The following is a 22687-nucleotide window of genomic DNA, read 5'->3' on the forward strand; positions in this document are numbered from 1 at the left end:
AGCTTAAAGGAAGGGACATACAGGATGTTAAAAGCAGAAGATGTAGTTGGTTGGTTGAACTACATCACCCTCCTCTCTTTGAGGAGAAAGAAATGGGAGCTCCTAGAACCGAACCATGGACACTCCAACAGGCGGCAGCAGGTTAAGGGGGTCATTCCTAGTGTTTAAATTTCTGGTAATACCAAACAGGTCCAGATCAGGGCTTTCTTGTGCTTAGAGATGAAAAACATCAAGAGTCTTTGACCCCAGTAATTTCAAATGTTTTTGAAGAAAGCGCAAAAATAGGTTATGAAGAAAAGTGACATTATGTGAATGTCTAAAGCTTTTTTCCAACCTTCTCAGCATATGACTCTTATTTTAAAAACAACACCAAAAAAAAAAAGCAACTCTGTGATCCAGTGAGATATTCATAACTTGGGCACCCAACAAAAAGTACAAGAGGTTAATGTCTTTTTGCACAGTTCAGATGTAAAACGCGCGGAGCCACAGTTCTTCGAACCGATAAAAAACACAAGTGTTACTTGTGTCAGTTCTGCCGTAAAATAGGTTATGGTCCTATCTATCAGATGGCAGAGCGGTAACACCACGGCTGGAATTAGCTCTGACTGACAACTCTGGCCCAAGCTCAAGAGATGTAAAAAATAAATGAGCATAAAAATCATCTCCTTGCCATCCGCATCCACACTGCTACCAGGAGTATTAGTAGGAAGAAGAATGAGACGTGTAAGGAACAAACAAAAATATCTACTGCTTTCCAGTCTTCAAACCGAACATACCAACTAATGCTACTACATAACGCTTTAAAATCGTTATCTGTACATTCAAAGAGAAGATAAAGTTAAGCGAATCCAGGCGGCTGTGAACCGAGCTCGGGTGGAGCAGGAACCGCCTGATCCGTGCACGTACCATCAAATCATTTTACTCTCAAAAGAACATGAAGTGGTTTGCATTGTTTCAGATACTCGTCCTTTATATTTCAATACAGGTTCAAAAATTCCTCTTTTTTTTTTTTTTTTAATATTCCAAATAGTTTATTTCCCTTTTTTCCTTTGATTTTTTATTTACTCCTCCCGTCTTCTCATTCTTCCAAAATGTCCCATTCTTCAGCGTCTCCACGTTTTTATCTTTTGCTTATTCCTCATCTACCCTTTAATTTCTACTGAAGAAAGATTAGTACCAGGGCGTACTGAACCTACACGCTCCCTGCGCCTTCCGGGAACGGAGCAAATAAAATGAGATAACCTTTATCTTTATCTCACACAGAAATCCCTGTTTTCCAGTCAGTAACTCCTATACATCTGATCTATCCGTGCCACCATTTGCTACAGAAAGATTTAGAAAAGAATCCATTTGCCTACAAACTCATGCCCTAATTATTAAGTATAATATTAATATTTAATATTTTAATTGCATAAATATTTAAATGTTTGTTTCATGGTTATACAATTACTAATACTTTTCCCTCTCTTCCTGCTTCCTCTGCCTCCTGTTCAAATCAGCTCTAATCAAATTTAAAGTGGGAAATACTGCTCTGCCGCATATGGGAGAATATTTATACATTCTATTTCCATAATAATTTCATTTAGTTTTTCAGGCAGAAGTAGCTGTTCCTGACTTCCCACATCAAACCTTCATGCCTATTCACCACAAGATAAGAAAATCTTATTACACCATAACTAACTCAAGCACCAACATACACTTAGCCCAGCAGATACAATCTGAGCATTAACAAAACAGGTTATTACCCTATTTATTAAAAACCTATGACGTGTCCACTCCTGTACCAAACACAGCAACATGCAAGAGAAGAACTGCAGCAAAAAGGAAGAAGAATACAAAAACTCGAGTTCTTGATATCCCACATGTATTTAACATTTGCTTGGTTTTCTAGCACTTCAAGAGATCTAAAAAATGACGGATAAAGTCTAGAAAGGAAATGACATCCTGGAATCCTTCACACAATCAGCAGTTCTGAATCAGATCTTACAGTGCAGACTCCTAGGTTGATGTGAAGTCCCAAATATATAAAAACGGAGATGGATGAAATAATTATGCTAACAGATTGCGTGAAGTTGGAGGAGCTGCAATACTTTCCGCAAGGACAGCAAACATACTTCTTTCCTCTAAATTATGTTCTTTTCATTTGGCAAGAACATATGCCCACTGCCTCCCCCCAAATTTTTCTTATCTATTACTATGAAACTGAAACCAAACCAATTTTATTTATCACCAAAGGCAATCCTGCTTCCCGGAACAATCTGAAGTCAAACAAAAATATCACAGACGCTGGCAGTACAGAGTAAATACACGGAAAACCTTTTTAAATGCTATCCTACCAAACATAAGTGTTTTAATTGTGTGTAATCACAAATAGCATCATGGTATCATCATTGTATGAGAAGTAATATATTCTGAGTGGTTGCTGCGCTGAGCTAGGAAGCTTAAGTTCAATTCCTACCAGGCATAAGTAAAGGAAGAGGTATTCTGGTATTAATTCTAATTACACCTCCAGAATCCAGCTGGAGCCTGACAGCAGCAGGAACTGTGCACACGCAGCCAAAAAAGCTTCGTTTTCATGTAACATGGCCAGTTGACATTCCTAATCTAGACACCGCAATCTCATAATATTTTTTAAGTCAAACACAAACACTTCTAAAACTGAAACATTTGAAGACAAAACACAAATGAATAACAAACAAGGAAGTGGAAGAAGATGACAAATCAAAGCGAGGCCACATGCTGAGCTAGGTCCCGGAATGATGCTCCAACTGAAGGTTTCTTTACATTCCCTTTAAATGATCCCTGTAACCCAGCTCTGTGCTGTTTTAAGACCAGCTAAGCTTCTACTAGTTCCTATTTTCTATTCACTGCAAATTGTTGTTATGAATCAGCAGGTCTCCTTTATTTTTGTTTAAAGCTCTGCTTTACATAAAGCACAAGAACCTGAGCACAGCTGCACACAACTTTCAGACAAAAAGTCCTTTTAACTACAGGTGAATACAAGCTTCCCACAGCAAAAGTGTGGCTTGGTCATCACAAGTTTTCTTTAGTTTAGTTAAAGGAGAAATGGGTATTTAAGTAAAGCTTAATTTTCTGTTTTTGCAGCTAGCAAGCATCTCTAAATAGGAAAGTACCAGAAAACTTGAGCCATGACGCCCCTTTCTGTCCTCTTCAGAAAGCGGTTTTACCATTCAAAAAGCCAAAAATCATAAAGCAGTGACTTACTTGGGTTGGAACGAGTACCGGAGGATACGCCAGCTTGTGATGTCTATACATCCAAAAGGAAAAGAGCACGATCACTGCAATTCCCATTATAGGAACCAGCGAATAAAGCAAGGTATTGAACAGAGGTGGCTTCGGTGTAACGGGGTTGGAAGTTGCTGGAAAATAAACAAAGGGCACAGCTTCTTAAGAGGCAAAAACCATCCAGTGCTTGAAGTGTTTCAAATCCCTATTTCCTACAAATACTTGCAATTGGCACAATAGGCTAAAAACATGTGGTCAAACAGTGTGCTCTAATATCAACAGACATATTTAAGAATGCAGCATTTTGGAAAAGGCAGAACTAACTTAGATCCCCAGATTTATCAGCACATCTTTTTTTCCGCTTCTAAGCTCTGCCTATCTACAGTGTGGAAGAAGTGTTCAGATTTTAAAAAATCACAAGAATGCCATCACCTAATGAATGAAAAAAAGAATCAATACAGGGGTTTAGCCTTTGGAATGCATACAATAGCAGGTCATTAATTAGTAAACCAGGCCAGAACTAATTAGCCAACGTGTCTATGTGGTGTCGATTTGCTGACAGCAGCAGTTCTCTGGCTGAAGATGCTTCCCCAGGACCCCCAGAAAGGTCCCAGAGCAGCCACAGAGCCCTGGGGCAAAACAGTGCAATGAGAGTGCAAAAAATGCCAATTATTGCCTGAGCAGTGCCACTGACAAAAATGACAAGAGTATCTCTTGGGTCAACAAAGGTTATTTCATCTCAGAGAAAATGTTATTTCATCTCATAAACAACTTCCTCTGGCTATGTGGTACACAAGACATTTGCTGTTTTCAGTTCAGTTATTAACATTATTCAGTTTTCCAACAAAGATTAGATTCTTGACTGGAAGAAGAGACGCAAGAATAATCAAATCATCTTTTAGTTACTGTTTTTTAAAACAATTATTTGTTAAGTCTGGCTATCTGATTTTCTTTGTAACCTGGGAGGAAATTCTGTCTCCCGTTTTAAAGGTTACTGTGTCGATTTACAGAGAAACTCAAAGGTCCAATTAGTTTAAAGAAACAGCGAGAACATCATTTCAAGAAGAGCAGCATCCATAGGGTGGTACACGGATATAAGCTGTATGGCTTTTAGCCCAGTGATTTATAGACACTTACAGAAGCTTAACTATACAATTAAGGTAAGTTCTGTATCTTAAAACAGCCTATTATTTCAGATTATCCTTCCTTCTCACCCTTAGAAAAGAGCTGAAGTACCTTTTAGCAATTCCAATTACTTCTGGTCTAGAGACCTTTCACGATTGAAGAAATGAACTGGCAATTTTCTGGGCTCTTTATGTGAACACACAGAGCTCCAGCACCTGGGAATCAGAAACCTCGGGCAGGGAAAAGTGCCCACAACATTTGGAAAAGTCGTATCTCCCAAACATGCACAATATTCAGTATTTCTGACCTCTGCTAAGCAGTTCTTTTGTAACCGTGTCAGACCAACTTACGTTGTGTGACTTCCATTTCTGGAAAGTAGAAAAAGCGTTCATTACACATGTTGCCTTCACAACAACAGAAAAACACTTCAGGGCTGTCTTTCTTCTCTATGCAATCATTCCTATAAAAGAGAAAAATACAAACATTAATTCTCTTCAGTCAGGGTGAGGGTTTTTTGTTGTTCAAGAGAGAACATATGATCACATTTTAAATTTAAAGTGAACTTCATTAAATCATCCAGGATAACATAATACTCAAATAAGAGTTAAATCCGAAGAAACAAACTGAAATGTTGTTCATTGTTTTATATAAATACTACAAGCGAACCAGCACATTTCTGCTGTTTTTCAACAAAGTTAAAGAAAACCACCAACAGGCTGCGTTTCAAAAGCTGACAAAAGTACTGAAGAACAGTTGACGATCTGGATTTAAACAGGACAGACAAATGATCCAACAGCTGGTGTTTAGCCATAAACTTACAGGACAGGGCTGCAGGTAAATGGGAAGGAAAAAGTTCAATGTTATTTTAATTTTAGAAAAAAGAGAAAAGTTTCTGTAGTTTTCCCTGCCCACTTTATGCTCAGTGAATCAACTGCGGAAAAGTCCTATTAACGAATAACCTGGAACTATTCAAGTCAGGAAAGAAAACCAGGAGTCAGGCAGGAAAACCTGAGAGCAGACAGAGCAAAATCTGAAAATCCTGCAGAAATATTACAGCTGAGGATTTAAAAACGGCTGAAGATTGTCAAAGAAGTTTTGGGTTCACCTTCAAAAATCAAGTTATTATACAGAACCAGCTACTGCGATTGCACTGTAACTGCCACAAAACATTTATTCTCTGATGTTCTTAATCAGCTGCTGTTTGGAGTTCATAGAGCTGTAACTCCCTGGTCAGGAAAACACTCTTTGCTCCCAGAGATAAGATTCTGTTTAATGGATATTTTAGACAAATATGGCAGTACGCATTCTTATGAGAAATTACAGCTAATGAGGTCTTAGAGCCAAAGAAATTTATACTCAGTTTTCAACTATTTCCTGACCATCCTTCCTGCATTTTATTTCTTCTTCCCATTTCTTTTCTTCGCTCAAGGCAGAATTTAATACCCTTTTTTTTAGACTTTACAAAGATGCATGGGAAACAATGCTACAGAATCTAATTCCATTTCCAAACGGAAAAACAAAAATAAAAACCTATTTCCATTCTAGAAATTTAACATTTGGCAGAAATAAATTTAGTTCGGAAACTGTAAAGCCCCAACTTCTGCAGAGCTACAACTAAGAACGGATTAAAAGAAACACTATTTTCCCCATCCTGAGTGACTTACAGTTACTAGATACTAAAAGCAACAAATAGGATTTCTTTAGATTTGTTCTTTGCCTCCCAGCACAGCTGATTTCAATCACGCTGTGCATGCAGAGGCTTTGCTGCTTCTCTGAGAAACATACATCAGAATTACTGTTCAACTTGGCTTTAAACTGTCGTTAAAGGAGAAAACATCTTTGGGTGTGTGGAAAGTTCATTTGGTACAAATGGCTGTAGTGACTTCTCTATTCAGTCAATATTTAAGAGACAAGAGGAAAAGTTTCTAAGCTATTGTTAAAAATAATTTCTAAATACATTTTAATTAATATCTATGATGTTTTTATTATCTAAATTCTCTCCCTTTCCAAACAATGTAAGTTTTGGTCAGATAAAACTTAGTACAGAACTTCAAAGAACGAGAATACCATTTCTTAAGAGAGTCATGACCTTCATTCAGCCAATACCTCCCAAGCCCCAGCTCCCGCTGTCACTGCTCCCAGGTACTTGCTAGACCATCTGTTAGAAAAAAATCACTGCAATTTTAGACTATTGGACATCTCTAAGAGATGCCACCGAGGGGAGTTTTTTAATAAATCAGCAAAATACTTCAGCGTTTAAGTAAAAGACAGACCCAATGTGCTGACTTTCCCACCCCAGAGACTTTGGAAAAGTGACCTATAGAATTCTGCATTCTGGTTTCAATAATTATATTTGCATTGTTTGGCACTAATAAATCATTTTAAAAAAACTATTATTACTGGCCTAAAAAGAATAAATTAAACATTTTTTTTTAATATATGGTAAGTAAGAAGAGATTAAAATATGCTATTCTGAAAACAAAATAAAGTACTTATATGAAATCAGGTCCCTAAATAAGGGTGAGCCGATAACAAGCATGTGTGTATGTGTGTGTGCATCTAAAACCAAGATAACTATCCACATACTAGTGTATTATCATTTGTACCAAGTACTGTTTGCAAAGGAGAGGTTGTGTAAACTACGGACAGGCAAAATAATTTAGAAGTAGACAATCTGTAGGAAAACTCACTCACCTGTCATAACAATTGATGTCATCCAGCCAGCAACCTTGCTTCACAATTTCAATTGATCCAGAAATATTCTTCCAAGTAGCAAAACAGTGTCGTCTTTTATCTTTATCACCATAACAAGGTTCAATACCACTGCGATTTGTTTTATCCTTTTCCCAATTAGCGTTGTAGTAGATACACTCTTGTGTTTCTGATCTGCCGAGTATGGCACCTTTTAGGAATGAAAAGTAAACCACAATTAAATGGCATTCTGAAGGACGAGACATATGAACAGTCAGAGCCAGGAGGTACTAAAATATTGGACGCCACTTGCAACAAAGCGTTCTCTCCCCTCTTTTTTAATGAAGAAAGAAAACATCTAAAGTTCGTTAAGCATTCCAAGTGTTGAAACATAAAACAAAGATCTTCTGTTAAGTCAAACAACGAATTGGATAACTTATCAAGATTTGAAGAAATAAAACCAGCAAGCTAAGGCAATACTTTTTCCCGAATAGCAACAGCAGAGAAAAACTTATAATACTGAACAGCTAAGATTCAGTTATAATATTAGTCAATATTAGCTAGTAGAATTTACCAAAAGGCATTTCTGTCTCGTTACGTGTGCCAGAAAAGCAGACAGTACATCTTAGAAACCTACGCTCAACTAATTCAGTTTTAAACCATATTTTCCCCTAGCTTTCATCTGCGATGCAGCATTTTAACACAGAGCACTGAAGTACAAAACACACTATGTTAAAATAGCCTATTTTATGTCATTCTGATTTGCCGAGGGAGCAAGTGGAAGGGAGACCACCAGGTGTGCCACCAACTCTTCATCTCCAAAGAGGGCACTGGTTGTGTGCTGGGTGGTCCCACAGATCCAGTCTCTATTAAACCTGCTGCTGAACCACAACAGACTCGCTGACCTACCCTGAAAACGTGTGATAGGTTTTTTTGTCATCCCAATATTCTTAAAAATAAAAGTCTCCGAACCTTTAAATTTAATTTTGGCTTTTAAATTACAAATGTAATGCCTACTGACAACGTACAGCAAAACCCAGCAAGAATTAACAGACTGAGCACCTCAAAGTAAAGGTAACTTTATGGGTTTAATGTAATACAGTGGAGCTAACTTCATAATTTTAATGTAATATAATGCACCAATCCGGTTTCTGCAAAGGTAAAGGTTGTTAAGGATGCAAACCCACTAACAAAAACACTGAAAGGGAGGCTTTTACTTCTGGTTTTATCTTGCCAAATACTTCTAAGAGTGCATCGTCAATCTTCATGCAAGCTTCATCATTTAACGTGTATTAAAAACATGGAAAAGCAGAGAGGGAGATGGAAGCGCCAGAGACAGAGGGCTGGCTTCGAAACTGAGGAAGGGTCAGGACAACAAAGCACGTTTACATTGCCTGTCCCACCATCTGATACTCTCAAGAGACAGGTACATCATGCTGAAGATCAGATTTAAACAGAAAAGGGTTTCCATAGCAGTTTCATACTTATTTGTATCACCTCCTTTATTCTTGCATATTAACAATAATTTTGATACACTAGCTACTGCATTCTAGCCATACCCATGCTTCTCATTCTACACGAGGGTATCACAAGCAGAGCGGCTCAAGCCCTGACTCCTTTTGTGGGCTGAAACCTTTGTCACCCAGGCACTCTACCCAACAGTGCCTGGGGTTCCATCACATAGCACCTCCCCAAACACACACAGTGGACAATAAGGGCATTTTTCTCAGTGAACAGACCCGACTGTACAGGGAACAAAAAAGCAGCACCTCTCAGAGTGACGAGAATGATTTCAAGCTGGAAATTACTGCAGTCTTCTTGAAACACAGGATGTCAGAGCCAAGTACAGCGCTGACCATAGCGAGCATCCCACGTCGCCACGATCAGAAACTTTTGACTTTGACGCATTCCCAAAATAGGCAGAGAATTCTGCTTACGTTTTTTGGGAAAGAGCCTGGCTGTTCCACGGGAGAAAGGCACTAGCCAGCTGGTGACACTGCGAGATGCAGCATGTTAACTATTATATTCTTTGTGCTGCGATGGCCTGACCTTTACAACTCCCAGCTATGGCAAGAAACAGATGAGGCAACAGATTGAACAATTTGGTTCTGTCAGTGCAATAAAGCAGAAGTCCTGGATTTATCTCATACGTGCCATTCCTTTCCTTCTGCTGCCAAGCCTGGCTTTGAAGGACCATAGACAAGCTGAATTTGATGAAATGCTGAAACTACAGTAAAATTAACTTTGCACAAACATTCTCCTTATACATGACTTCTCTAGAGTCAGGTTTTCTTATGCATTAATGCTCCGAAACAGTTCAACGTTCGCAAGCGCCCAGCAATCCCACTGCTGGGTTAGTGCCTTTGGATCTGATGGGTTCATCTAACATAACACCTCCTCTGCAAACATCCAGAGTGGACACTTGCAATACGTCTGGCCAGACTACACTGATGGGTGGACATAGTAGGACAATCTTGGATTCATCTTTAGAAGTAGAAAAGTGGGAATGTGACACAGGGAAGGGAAGAAGAGAAGGGGAACCACACGAAACAGGCAGCCCTGAGCCCGACGCACTGAGGAACATCTGCTCATAACCAGCTCTGCCACGCCCTCCATGGGAATCAGATTCTTAGAGGAGAAGGGCAGCTGGAATTTACAGCAAAAGCGATTTTATTCGGGTCCCAGTATGTCTGTAGTGGAACTCCTATAACCTATTTGAACACTGACAAGATATTTCCACATAAAATTGTCAGGTCTTCTGGAAATCTACCCCTGAATCTCAAAAGGCAAAGTGCTGCTGTTGAAGGAAGCAGTGAGCAAAGCGCCAGGAGTATACTACAGACTGAACTTGGAGTATAAAAGAGGAAAACACATTAAAAAGGCAAAGAATATTCAAGTCTATAATAGGGTTTAGTTTTGGCCTGTTAAGACAGATCATATTTAATATATGCTGTTATCATATTGCAGTTAGTGTGCTGCTGTATCGCTATACATTTGTGTTCATCCCCAACAGCTGCAGTAGAAAAAGAAAACCACCATTTGCTAGTGAACTTCTGAACCGCTGTTAATACAGGATACACTGTAATTGTCAGCAGTACAGCAAGCAATTTTATTAGAGTGCACATGTGCAGTCTGGAAAGCCTCACCTTAGCAGGAGTGTGGGCTGGCTACCATTTCTTCAAGCAGAAAGACTATATGAATTCCTGAAAATAAAAATTCTAGCCAGTTTTTTTAACTTTAAAAAAAAATGAGGCAAACAGTGAAATCTATGCATAGCTAATAAAAAGGACTACACTAACATAGCCCTGATTTAGAAAGACATTACTGGCAAAAGATTCTGGATAAAATATTAATTCCTTATTACAGATACCACTACATCACATCCAGAAGAAAAACAGAGAGATAAACTCCAGGGAGTTTACCATCCAGCTTTATTTAGTAAACCTGAAACTGAGCAACACAACACCATTGGTCTGTAATGGAAAAACGGTTTCATGACATCCTTAATAAAAAGTCTGAAACGTGACCATGATCATCTCCCTCATTTCCCGAGAAGACGTGAAGACAGTCCCATCCTCACCCCATCCCACGTCCTGCTCCCAGCCCCAAATCCCCCTTTTGTAGCATCTTTGGTTGGTGACGCCACAAGAAGAAACAAAGTCTTCCAGTCAGAGGGAAGGTGAATCTGGGGCTCCATGCTGGTTTCGGAAATCTAGCAAAACTTCTAAGCTGAAGCCATGAAAACTGGTGGAAAGGCTACAAAAATTAATTTGATGGTGCTGAGATCTATAACAAAATCCAAAAAAAACCAACCACAGCTCTTCTGAAAGCCAGTCTGTGTGTGCAGATTGCTCTGCTGTGTGCTCCAATGCGCACCTCACACAGCCTTGACAAGAGGGGAACTAAAAATGTCATTTTAAACTTATTTCTGCATGTCTTCCAGCACCAGACAGAACTACAGACTTTGTTTGCCATCTAATCTGTTTCTGAGATGCAAATAGTAACACTGAAGTCCAGGAAGAACAAATTACCTGTGTATTTCACAGCTGCACAAGCCACCCAGGCAAGTCCATCACTCTGCACTTGAACTTGGTTCTATCATATACACCAGTGACAGTATTGGTAAGGATTTATATGTAGGAATACTCATGTGACAGAAAATATTAATTTGAACTCATTCTGAGCACTGAAATCCACAAACTTACAAGGAAAGGGGTAGTTTATCAGAATAAACTAGTTTAAGAGAATGGTCTGAAGCAGCCCAGGGACTGGACATGGTGCGTTACTTAAGAGACAGAACGGCCCATTCACTAAAGGATCTGAATTGTACCACACTGTTCTGGAGGAACAAAAATGATAGAAAACGTAGCAGAAATAGCAACTTGAAAAAACTGCAGTTACAGTACAGGTATCTTTTTCAAGTACTCATCCACATATGTTATTCTGTTTGCCTCCACAGAGATCTCAGGTATGTTTTCTAGACCCACAAACATATCTAAGAACAGGCTACAAATATATACTAAAAAGGTCCGGCTTGGATGTTTCTGCAAGCAGGAAGGAAGTTTTTATCATTCTGTACTTCTTCTGATAACACCAAGGGGAATGTTTCTCAAAGGAAAAATAAAGAGGTTACAGCAGAAAGGACCTATTCTGTTTTCCTTATACACACCAATATACCCCCAAACATATTTTGTAGACCTTTAGACAAGTATTAGTCCCATTATCATTGTTCTCAATGCTCACAGGTCAAACAAGGACTGTACTGCACATAAAATGAGCCAAAGTTCATCCATTAAATCCAAACACAACAGCAATTAACTTAAGCAACACAAGAATCAGGAAAAAGACAAAGCAGACAGTAAAGTAACAAACCACCTGAACTGTTGCCACACTGCCTTATACAGAAAATACATATTTTTTAGACTAGAGTTTCTCCTTATCCTTCTCCTTTTCAGAATGTTCGACCAAGTGTTCACTGCGGGAGAATGGAGAAACGCCACCAAGTGCTGCTATATATTTTGCAACTCAACAGGGGTCCTACAGTAAACCAGCAAGTTTTAATGTAGCTTTTTGTGTAACAACAGCTATATTAAACTTCGATTCTCCGGGACTATAGTATGATTGGGGGGATGTAGAGGGGAGAGGTGGGGAGTATCAGGAAATCTCTATTTTCTTAGATATCTCATCATATACTTGAAAAATATTCCCATTTTTTGGCAGTTCACACCTTGCCAAATGGAAAACTTGGTACGGATGAGCCTGCCATGGAAACACGAGATTCTGTAATTTTCATTTTAGAAATGGTGGTGGCAGAACTAGTGGAAAGCATCTTTAAAGGTGAGGCCAGAATTCAAGCAAAAGGGTGGAAGTAAAGATGAGGAACCTCTGATTTCAATTGTGTAGCCTGAGAAATTCCACAGTTCCATCCAAAGTCAAGTCTCATCTGAGTGGTTAAAGGAGACAGGATTACGGGGGCAAACATGATATGTGGAGTACTCAGAAGCCACTGCAGGAGGCAGAACAGCGGCACCTCCACCTCACCGAATCCAAGGCAAAAAAGAAGCTGAAATTACCCTTGCAATATGATCTCCTCCCTACAGTTTGTTTTATTGTTAGAATAAATTAATAACGTCATCACAGGATTCTGCAGAGAACTTCCATATTCTGCCTTGTACTTCTGAATATCTTTTTAAGACCGGATTAGAGGGAAGTGGGAAAAAAACCACAGATTTCTGGTGTCCACGTTTTCCAAAATCATTTCAGAGCAAAGCACGCGGCAGAAAATGGAGAAAAAGAGTCAGGTGACAGCCACATTTTTTAGGCAGAAATAAAGGTGCCCGTAATGACACAAGTGGCACCTATAGCATCAGCTACCTCTGAAATAAAGACTGTCATCCTCTGGGAATCTCTAGAAATCTCAAGCGCTGTTTTTCACACTTCTTGACTTCAAGGAAACACACTAAACCACAGGCTGATGTTTTCAAGTTCAAACATGCCATTCCTGTCACTGCAAGGTGCGAGCAGCACACAGCACAAAACTTTCTCATCTACTGTCTAATGGGGAAAAAAGCTTGAAAGATTCTGTAAATTGTTTGGCTTTTTGAAGCACAGCCTTGGGACCACACTCAGCTCATACGCGTCGGCAGCTTTTATAGATGGCACTGGTCAAACGTCCCCTCCCTGACACAACACAGAAAGTATTACAAGATGATAAAAATCTACCACAACGAGTAGCACAGGGCTCAATACTCACCAGAAGAGTTTAAATTCTACAAGATGCAGAGGTTGAAAAAAAAATAGACCAGGGACTAACAGGCACTAGTGCTAGAAATACACATGGTTTCCAATCAGGACCACCCTCCTCTCCCCAGCATCAAACCCAAAACAGAAACAAAAAAAATCAGTCACTACAGAAAATAATCCCAGCAGCTGACCTCAAAGGAAAAGCTGTTTCAATGAAGTCAGGATATATAAGGAAGTGAGAAAAAGGAACACAGCTCAAATGAAAGGGATGCAAGGGTCCCTTCCCACTGTTCCCCCCATGAATACAGTCCTGCAAAACTGTGTGCAGGTTTGAATGTGTAAACAAAACTCAAATAAAACCTCAGTTTTTGAGACTGAAAACTTGAAAACGTAGGTTCTGACTATCCAGCTGGTATCACCTACAACTGTCTCCAGAGGAAGCTCGGCTCAAGTAAGGCAGCTGCTCATGAAGTAGCTAGGGATGCTATCCCACTGCACACAGGTATCACAATTTCCACTGAGTCTTAGTACACTGTTATTAAACTAAAAAAATAAAGCGCTTCACTGATAGCCACAGTCCCAGACAAAAGCGTATATCAACCACCTACGGATATCAGCACTAGCCTAGGAAGATGTGAAGTGTTGTGAAGGATGACTATCATGCTGGCGGTGGCCACCAGCACAATTTCTATTTTGAAGCCTGACGGGGAGTTTCCCAGCAGTGATCTCAGACACATGTCACGGCTGTTCATCTGACCGGAGAGTCCCGAGGAAGCAGGATCCTGTGGCTTCGGAAGGTTCAGTGGAGCCTCCGTCCATTGCCAGGGCCTGAAGGTGGCTCAGGAGATGGCATCTGGCTGCTCTTCATACCCCGTTCTACCATGCTACATTTGCCAAAGACAAAATATGGGCCACAGAGAAGTCTGTTAACTAAGAAAAAACTATTTACCTTCAAATAATGCTATCTTGACAGCCTAGAGAGAGAAGCACAATTCCTCCCCCTCTCTACAGATCGCATGAAAAAAAAACACAAGAAAAAAAATCTATATTCTCCATATGGCAAAAGGGAATGGGTTTGCAGATAGCTATAAAAAAAAAGTGGGGATTTCTCAGGGAAAATGCCAATGCCCAGTGTTTCAGTTTGCTGCCCACCCTGCTCTGAGCAATAATGCAACACCACCTGGTATTTCAATGAAAATGATCCTTTCTCAGGGTTGGTATTTGTAGAAGTTCTTCCATGAGCTATGAAACCTTGCAAAGAACTTCCCAACCATGAACTATGAAATATTTTTTAAAACTTTCTAAAATGAAAGGTCATTCCTGCAGCCTCATGGAGATGGGAAATTCGAACATATTCATCACTGGATGAAAAAGCGTAAGAAAAAAAGCTTGACAGGAGTTCGGTTTGTCTCTAAATTCCCTTATCTGATTTGACTGTAAGGCAGACAGTATCAGTAAACAAAATTTTCTCCAACTCTCTTCCTGTAGCGTTTATTTCATGCATCTTCCAGAATCCTGTTGAATAATATCAGCATCAACGTTCAGCAAGTATATATAATGAGAAATAAGGCTGCCTCCCTGCAAGGAGAATCCCTTCTGATCCCTCACAAAACGTGCACAGAAGAGTTAAGTCAGGCTAATTACAAAAAAATAATTATAATACCTTTCGTCTTCCAAATCAATCAAGTTCAAGGCAAATTTTTTAACAGTTTGCAAAGAAAACAGAACCGCACACCAAGTCAAATAAAATCACAGTCAAGACACCACGAGGCAAGCATCCAGCTTCACGTTTGATGCTTCCTCACGCGACGCATGCCACCCCACTTCTTCTTCTGTCTTTCTAGACCTTATACAACTATTTAAAAGACAACAGGCCCAGTGTGATTCTGTCTTAAACTCCGATCTCAAAGAGGTCTCCCTGTGGGTGTTGTGTCCCAACAAGCACTAACACTACAGAGTTATCCTTCATACCCCGAGATGAAGCTATTTACATTAAAATCCTTTTGCCATCACTATACTTTTCTGTGGTTATAACCAAGATCCCAGCTTAAACATACTTACAAACCGTTTTCACCTTTTTTTTAATGGTAATTAAAGCATCAGCTGTATCATTTTGCTGAACACCGGCCCAGAAAACTTGGAAAGCGCTGAGCTCTGTGCCTGGCCTGGCTCAGCTGCTGAGCCCACGTACCCAGCCCAGCAGATCCAGACAAGCTCCAGCTGCCCTTGGCCAGATGGCAGCGAACCAGTACGAAATACAGGTTCCAGACTGGTGTCAACGGAGAGAGGGAATACCTCGGGCACACAGGCAAATAGAATAGCACAGTGGGGAAAACGCTGGAGAAAGTATTGAAAAATTTCAAGCCTTTAAAGGTTCACCCATTCAGCTGAGCTGGAAACCCTTTTTGAGCACTCCCTTATTTAACTCTCCACCACATTTATGGAGAGTCATCAAGTTTAGCTTCAGTCTTGATTCCACACAGACGGTGATCCAGGGGCTTTATTCTATTCTTGTTTTCATTCTCCTTTCCATTTCAGCACCTCATCACAACAGCAGGCCTTCCCAAGCTCATCTTTCTCTCACAGGTTGGCCAGAACTACATTCAGTTCTCAAGACATTCCCAAAGACTTGTCCGGTATCAATATTGCTTTGATTTGCTAGGAAATACTCCTTCAGGAGCATTTTAGGATCGGATGCATTGCAGCCAAATCACATTAGGAGCTCACGGTATCTGTTACCACGCAAGACCATGGTTTGAAATACATTTTTAAGTGGCAGTGCAATCAAAAAAAGCAGATTCTGCTGTATGGCCTCCCAAAGAGCTGAACTGGCAGAAACGAGTAATTCCTTCCTTCAGCTACTAAACTCAAATGTCAGACTGCAGCATTACACATCTGAGTAAATACCTATCATCATAAAAATGCTAATGTGTTTTTGACTGCTGAACCTTCCTTCCTAAAGCAAAAATATCTGCATAACCTCAAACGCTGCTGCATGTTTAATCCCAATTCTACTGTCCAGTTCTATTTATATAAAATTCCAAACCCTTCCTACATTGAAAGAATTCTTAAATTTGTGTCTTTATGTTGTGAAATCAGCAGTGATTTTAGTGAAAAGTCCAGCAAAACTGCCTCTTTACCTCTAGCTGAACTGCCTATCACTTGAAATGAACTTTCTGTTTGTCCCCTCTCAGGCTGCCTCATTTTGCTCGCTGTATCAGAATGTGATCTGAAGATTATGTTAAAAAACCCATTCAGATAGCTTGAATCAGCCCATATTTGTATGGACAAGAACACTGTTGGTATGAGGAGCACATACCGTCCTTGCTGTTAAGCTCCTAAGTCAACTCTTCATCTCAAGCTCCAAGCACAGCAGCTCAGCTCTGGCAACCACAATCCTCATCCTCAACAAAGACCATCTGGGTACCAATTGAGGGATGCAAGACAAGAGAACAAATGTTTTTTGTTTCAAGTATCTAGTTCTAGAGAAGATCAGGGAAATCCAGAGTCCAGCTGTCGTATGGAGTCTTCGTTAAATAAACATTTTCACCCCATGTAATGCTCCTAATTTAAATACTCTTCTTACTTTTAACCCCCATCACTACCTTTCCATACTCTAAAGACACTACAAAGTGAGTTTTTCCTGCGGAAGCGAGAGCTGGCAGAATTTCATCAGTGATTTAAGATTCACAACAAGATGAAAAAATCAATGGAACAACAAAGCAATTTCCTAACGTACCTCAATATTGGACAATTCTTCTGCTCCATTTTTAAAAATCTCCATGGATTTTCATGAAGCAACTGAAGAGCAAATCCAAAAATGAAGTATTCCAAAACCAAAGGTTATTAAAGCCAGGGTACTACATACTAAAATTTAACTCACTCTGTACTTGTCGTCAGAGCTTTAAGAATAACTGACTACAAAAGGGAGCAATTTAAAAGCACATTCGTAAAACTCTTACCAGTGTCCTAGAGCATAACTCTGTAGTAGTGACTTTAAGAACATGCTACATATTGGACAACCAGCACATTTATTGTCATTAGAGCAGTTAAATGCAGCAGCTGCTGCAACAGCTGCCATTAATAAATCAGCACTCATCTAATGTGAGAATCAAATCAATGCAAAAGTAATCCAGGAGAGTGGCTTTTATTTATTTTACCTGCCTACAAGCACTTAAAAATAGTTTATGCTTTCACGTTTAGTGTTTTTCTTAAGGAAAAAAAAAAAAGCCTGTTCTAAGGCTGTTTGACGTTAGTGTAAAGTAAGGCAAACAGATACTTGAAAAGATCGTCAGAGCTCAATGCTACATGAGCTAAGCCCAAATAAACACTACAACAGTGTCCTGTGTACAAAAAGGTAACCATGCACAAGCTTCTACAGTTCGGCCCTGATAACGTGGCAAAAGAAATATCAATCTCTCCAGAAAGCCTTCTCAAAAGAAATTCTGAAGCGGATGAAGATTACTGTTATTCTTCAACCAGAAAAATGCTGCTCAATTGCTATAACTTAACCTATACATTGGAAAATTTCTAAGAACAGTATGGAATCACCTGTTTTTTCCCTTATTAGAGCGAATATCAGTTCAGCTCTAGTAATCTCAAGATCATCTCCCTATTCCCTGAAATGCACAAATACAAATATTTGTAAGATTATAAATATCATCTACCAACATCAAGTAATTCCAAAAAGATCCAATTAAGGAAAAAAAAGACCAAAACATTTGTGGTTAGGTATAAGTAACAAAAATTTGATGTCCATCTGTAATATCTCACTTTAAAAAAAAGTACAAAAAACCTTTTAGAAACTCAAAACTATTGATGGAATTATCTCTAAGTATGAAGATACTGAAGGCATGTTTTAAAGGCCTTAAACACCTAAACATTTAATAATTAATATATCAAATTAAATTCTCATTTAACAACCATGCACATGGTAAAACCAAAGTCAACAAGACTGTGCTTTACTGTATATTTGTTATGAACAGTATTCAAAACCACACTAAAAACCTACTCTCACTGGACTCTTTGTTTTTAGCAAGTCACATGTTTGATAACACATGAACAAGCTGAATTGTGGTACCACATCCTCTGATCATATAGCCCACATCTGACACAGTACAGTAACTCCAAACTATTTAAAGAAGTTAATTGCATGCAAATCAATGAAAAAAACGCTTCGAAGTGTTCAATTAAGCCAGTTTTGCTTCATTTAATTTGGCAAGAAAACCTTAGAAATCCATTTGTTACAAAATGTTGTGTAAAATTTTTAGCATTCACTTTTCAATATGCTAACTCAAAGTATTAAGATACTTGACCAGAATTTTATTAAGAGCTTACTCTCAAGGAGCCCAGATCTGTATGAGAGCTTTACACGGCTCCCAACTACAAAAGCATCTCCATTGAGAAGGGCAGCTCTGGTTCGGCCAGCACATCGGTTACGTGCGGTGCAGCTGAAAGGCGAGTGGGAGGGATCCCACCAAGATGGGCTGTGACAGATTGGAGAGGTGAGCCCAAGAACCTCCTCAAGCTCAACAAGGCTGAGTGCAAGGTCCTGCAAACGGGTCGGGGCAATCCCAATTACAAAATTAAGAGGCTGGGTGGAGAATGGACTGAAAGCAGCCCTTAAGAGGATGCCTTGAGGCTGTTGGTTGATGAGAAGCTCAATATGACTTGACAATGCGCGTTCACAGCCCAGAAACCCAATCGCATCCTGGGCTGCATCACCAGCAGCGTGACCAGCAGGTCGAGGGAGGCATTCAGCCCGTTGGCTCCAGAATTCTAAGATCCCACCTGGAGAACTACAGACAAGGCTAAGAGGCTGGAGCAGCCCTGCTGGGATGACAAGCTGAGAGTTGGGGTTGGGAGAGGAGAAGGCTCTGGGGACACCTTAGAGTAGCACCCAGTACCTAAAGGGACCTACAGGAAACTTAGAGAGGGACTTGTTACAAGGGCATGGAGTGACAGGACAAGGGGTGACGGCTTTAAACTGGAAGTGGGAGATTTGCATTAGACAGAAGGAAGAAATCCTTCTTTATGAGGGTGGTGAGAGCCTGGCCCAGGTTGCCCAGAGAGGTGGTGGCTGAACCATCCCTGGAGACATCCCAGGCCAGGCTGGACGGGGCTCCGAGCAACCTGAGCTGGTGAAGATGTCCCTGTCATGGCAGGGGTGGCACTGGGAGAGCTGGGAAGGTCCCTTCCAACCCAAAACATTCTGCGATTCCATGTACTGGGTAATGCTTTCAAAACAGGGAGAATCCAGATTTGCCGTGCGAGACTTGTATGCAAATATTTTACTTAATTTTCCCTTGATTGCTATGTCAACAATTAGGCAAGATTACAGATCTCCATAATAACAACCACAGTCTAATATAAAAATATTAAGTTCTGTTACAGAATTAAAAAAACAAAACAATCACACATCCTTGCCAAGAAACAACAAAACCAAAACAATTTTATCACTGTATAGCTAAGGATTAGGAAAAAATAATAGGTAATGGCGAAGTACAGAGCAATGCACAACTCACTGCCTCCTATAATAGATTTACAAGTGTTCTATGACAGCTAAGTATTATTTAACTTCTTATGCAGTTACTTCTCCATCTGTTTTGAATAGCTGATGAGTACACGGAGCCATGTTCCCAAACTTGGATTTAAGACACCACTGTGGTCTAGAAACTACAAACATTTCATAAACAGCTCTACCCAGACTTACACAAAGTACTCAGTGGCGGCAACAACAGAAGTTAAAATAGAAAAGAAACCTCATCCACTTTAATATTTAATGGAATTAACCAAAATGTTTTACTGACTGACTGTCATATAGTTTGTTAGTATTAAAAGGATTTCCATCACTTAAAACTTCCCCATAAAATATATGAAGTTCTCAAATTAGTCCTACGCAATCTTCAATTGATAAATAAGCAAACGAACAGAAAACCCGGTTATTCAAGAATCATTCATGTTGTAATAGGTGCGGACAAACAAGGAACTGACCATCTCCGAAAGCAGCGAAACATTGAATACCAAAGCAAAGATCTGAGAAACTGACAGTGTTTGGATCTTTTACTGGGCACAACCCACTCCCTGCCAAATTTTATTCTCTTCAGGTACTTTACCGTTGTGTTTGACCCTTTTTCACAGCTTGAAGCAGCCCAGTTCAATCACCCTGAGCTGGGAGGGCAGTGGTCAGGAACAAGAATCTCGGTAGAATAGAATGAAACCCATATTAACAGCTCACTAATATCAGAGCCAGCAGAAATACAGATGACTGCAAGATCAAAGAAGCTACCACGAATCTTTGGATGTATATCCAACAGGAGGGAAGAAACCACTTAAAAATGTTAACCTGATTCACTCCCTATGGATTTCACTAACATTTTGCGTAATATTTGTTATATCTGAACTCAAATGATAGTTTAAAGACTTTCAAGATATAAAACACCGATTTTTGCTACTTGCTGAACATACCAGAATGTCTAAGTTCTAGAGTACTCAAAGAAGTTACAAAGTATCTTTCTATATAAGCATATATACATACAGAAAACCAGTTAAGATACTTTCTGGCATTCGGAAAAGGAAGATGATAAATGTAATACAACCAGTTTTAATCAAGATCAAAGCTGCAGGAGAATGCAGACAGACAGTCTAGACTGCTTTACTTCTGAAAGCCTAAGCATATAAAGCAACATCTGCAAAGAACATTAATCACATTTAGTCCACAACCTTATCACCTCCCAAGCAAGCAGAAACAACTTTTACTTAAAATCATATGCTTATATATGACAAGCATTTTTAATTATCTTTAAATTAGATATTTATCACTGATTACAAAACTATTGACTTGGAAATAAGCTAATATAATTTTAAACACACTTGCACAGTTCCCTGCATAAAGGACTTGGGGATGTAAAGGACAGAAGCAAGCATTGGTAAGGAAACCTACTGAACAGCAACAGAGTTATTTTTGAACTGTTGGTATAAAAGTCTTTAAATACTGAATTAAGTTCCGATTTGTTTTTCTGCATTAAGACTGGAACTCAGCAGGCAACAAAGTGTAGGATATTTATTTTCTGGACACGGTTCTCTTTGGGAAATGACCTGAGAACATAAATAATCAGCCTCCTTTTGATTTTCTTTCTATTAAAAAAAATAATTATCTTACTTCTACACTTTTAAGGGGAATTAAAAATTGGAGAGGTGGTGCACATATACATATAGAATATTTATGTGATTTAATACATATCCTTTAATGCAAAAACAATCTATTCCTTGTGTATATTTGTTTATTCTGCTTACCTTCTGGTTCTTTCTCATTTAGGATTTTGTATAATTGCTAGCAGTCATTAAATATCTTTTATTGAAAGTGTCTTGCATTACAGTTTTCCCTTCTGCCAAAGTTCTCACATATGATCGACCCATCAACAAGAGTCTGGGAGAGACGTGCCCACAAAAAAATCCATTGTTGTATAAACCTGATGCAACAGCTGTGAAAATTTACATTTTAAGTCCATAGGAGCAAAGAACTGCAACCAGTAACTTCTGCATCAAGCTCACAACTTCTTAAACAACTCCACATCCCACCAGAAATCCTACTGAAGTGTAGCAGCAAATTCAAAATTTACGAGTCTTATTCAAAATCTCAGTGTTAAATATCTCACTTTAAAAATGGACACTGTATGCAATCTCACCTTCATCACTGAAAATACTGATTTTTAATATCTATACTTTCTAAGACCTTTAAGGTCAGAAATCCTGCCTAATTGTAGATAATGTCCAGACATCACGTCATTACTGAACGGATTTGGATTTCTTAGCTCCTCAATAACACAAGATGCGTAGACAAAAAGATAATTCTTGAAGAGCGTTTTTCTGAATCCTTCCCAATTTGTCGACTTGACTTTTAAAGTCGAAGCTTCAAACCAGGCCTTTTTCAGCAATAACCCCACCAACGCCACAGGAATACTATCTCACACTAGGGCGGTCAACACCTCACTGAAGTGAACACAGCAAGCGCCTGCATTTTATTCTTCTTGCACCAGCATCAGTAGCATCCTAAAGCTCTGCAGTATTTCTGTAGTGCTGTAGTTCATTTGCCTACAATCTATTTAAAGAATTATCTACCTTTAGGCCGACTCACAACAGATTTTAACCTCCTAAAAAATGCAGTTTAACAAGGGGATATTCTGCACACCTTTTGAGAGCCCTACAGCTGTAGAAAACAAGAGTGCGCTGAGAAATAACCTGAAATACTGTGGTTTAGGTTCATTGCTTCCTCAGGAAGAGGAGACAAGAGTTAGCAGGAGAGTCCTGCAGAGCTGCCGGGGCAGCAGCCTGCTGGCAACAGCACCAAACTGAAGCAGACCAGGCTGCCATACGCAATGAG

At 39.4% G+C, this 22687-nt stretch overlaps 1 protein-coding gene across 2 annotated transcripts in view; it reads right to left on the reverse strand.

Annotated features, from left to right (window-relative positions):
• Window positions 1-22687, reverse strand: part of ACVR2A (activin A receptor type 2A) — a 60577-nt gene that overhangs the window by 18998 nt on the left and 18892 nt on the right. For both annotated transcript variants that reach the window (XM_065840595.2, XM_065840594.2), the window contains exons 2-4: window positions 7066-7273; window positions 4722-4831; window positions 3226-3380 (exon numbers count right to left, since the gene is read on the reverse strand). In XM_065840595.2, coding sequence (XP_065696667.1) covers window positions 3226-3380; window positions 4722-4831; window positions 7066-7273 — 473 coding nt within the window. The remainder of the gene's footprint in view (window positions 1-3225; window positions 3381-4721; window positions 4832-7065; window positions 7274-22687) is intronic.

The sequence above is a fragment of the Patagioenas fasciata genome, chromosome 7 (assembly GCF_037038585.1).
Source record: "Patagioenas fasciata isolate bPatFas1 chromosome 7, bPatFas1.hap1, whole genome shotgun sequence".
Lineage (NCBI taxonomy): Eukaryota > Metazoa > Chordata > Aves > Columbiformes > Columbidae > Patagioenas > Patagioenas fasciata.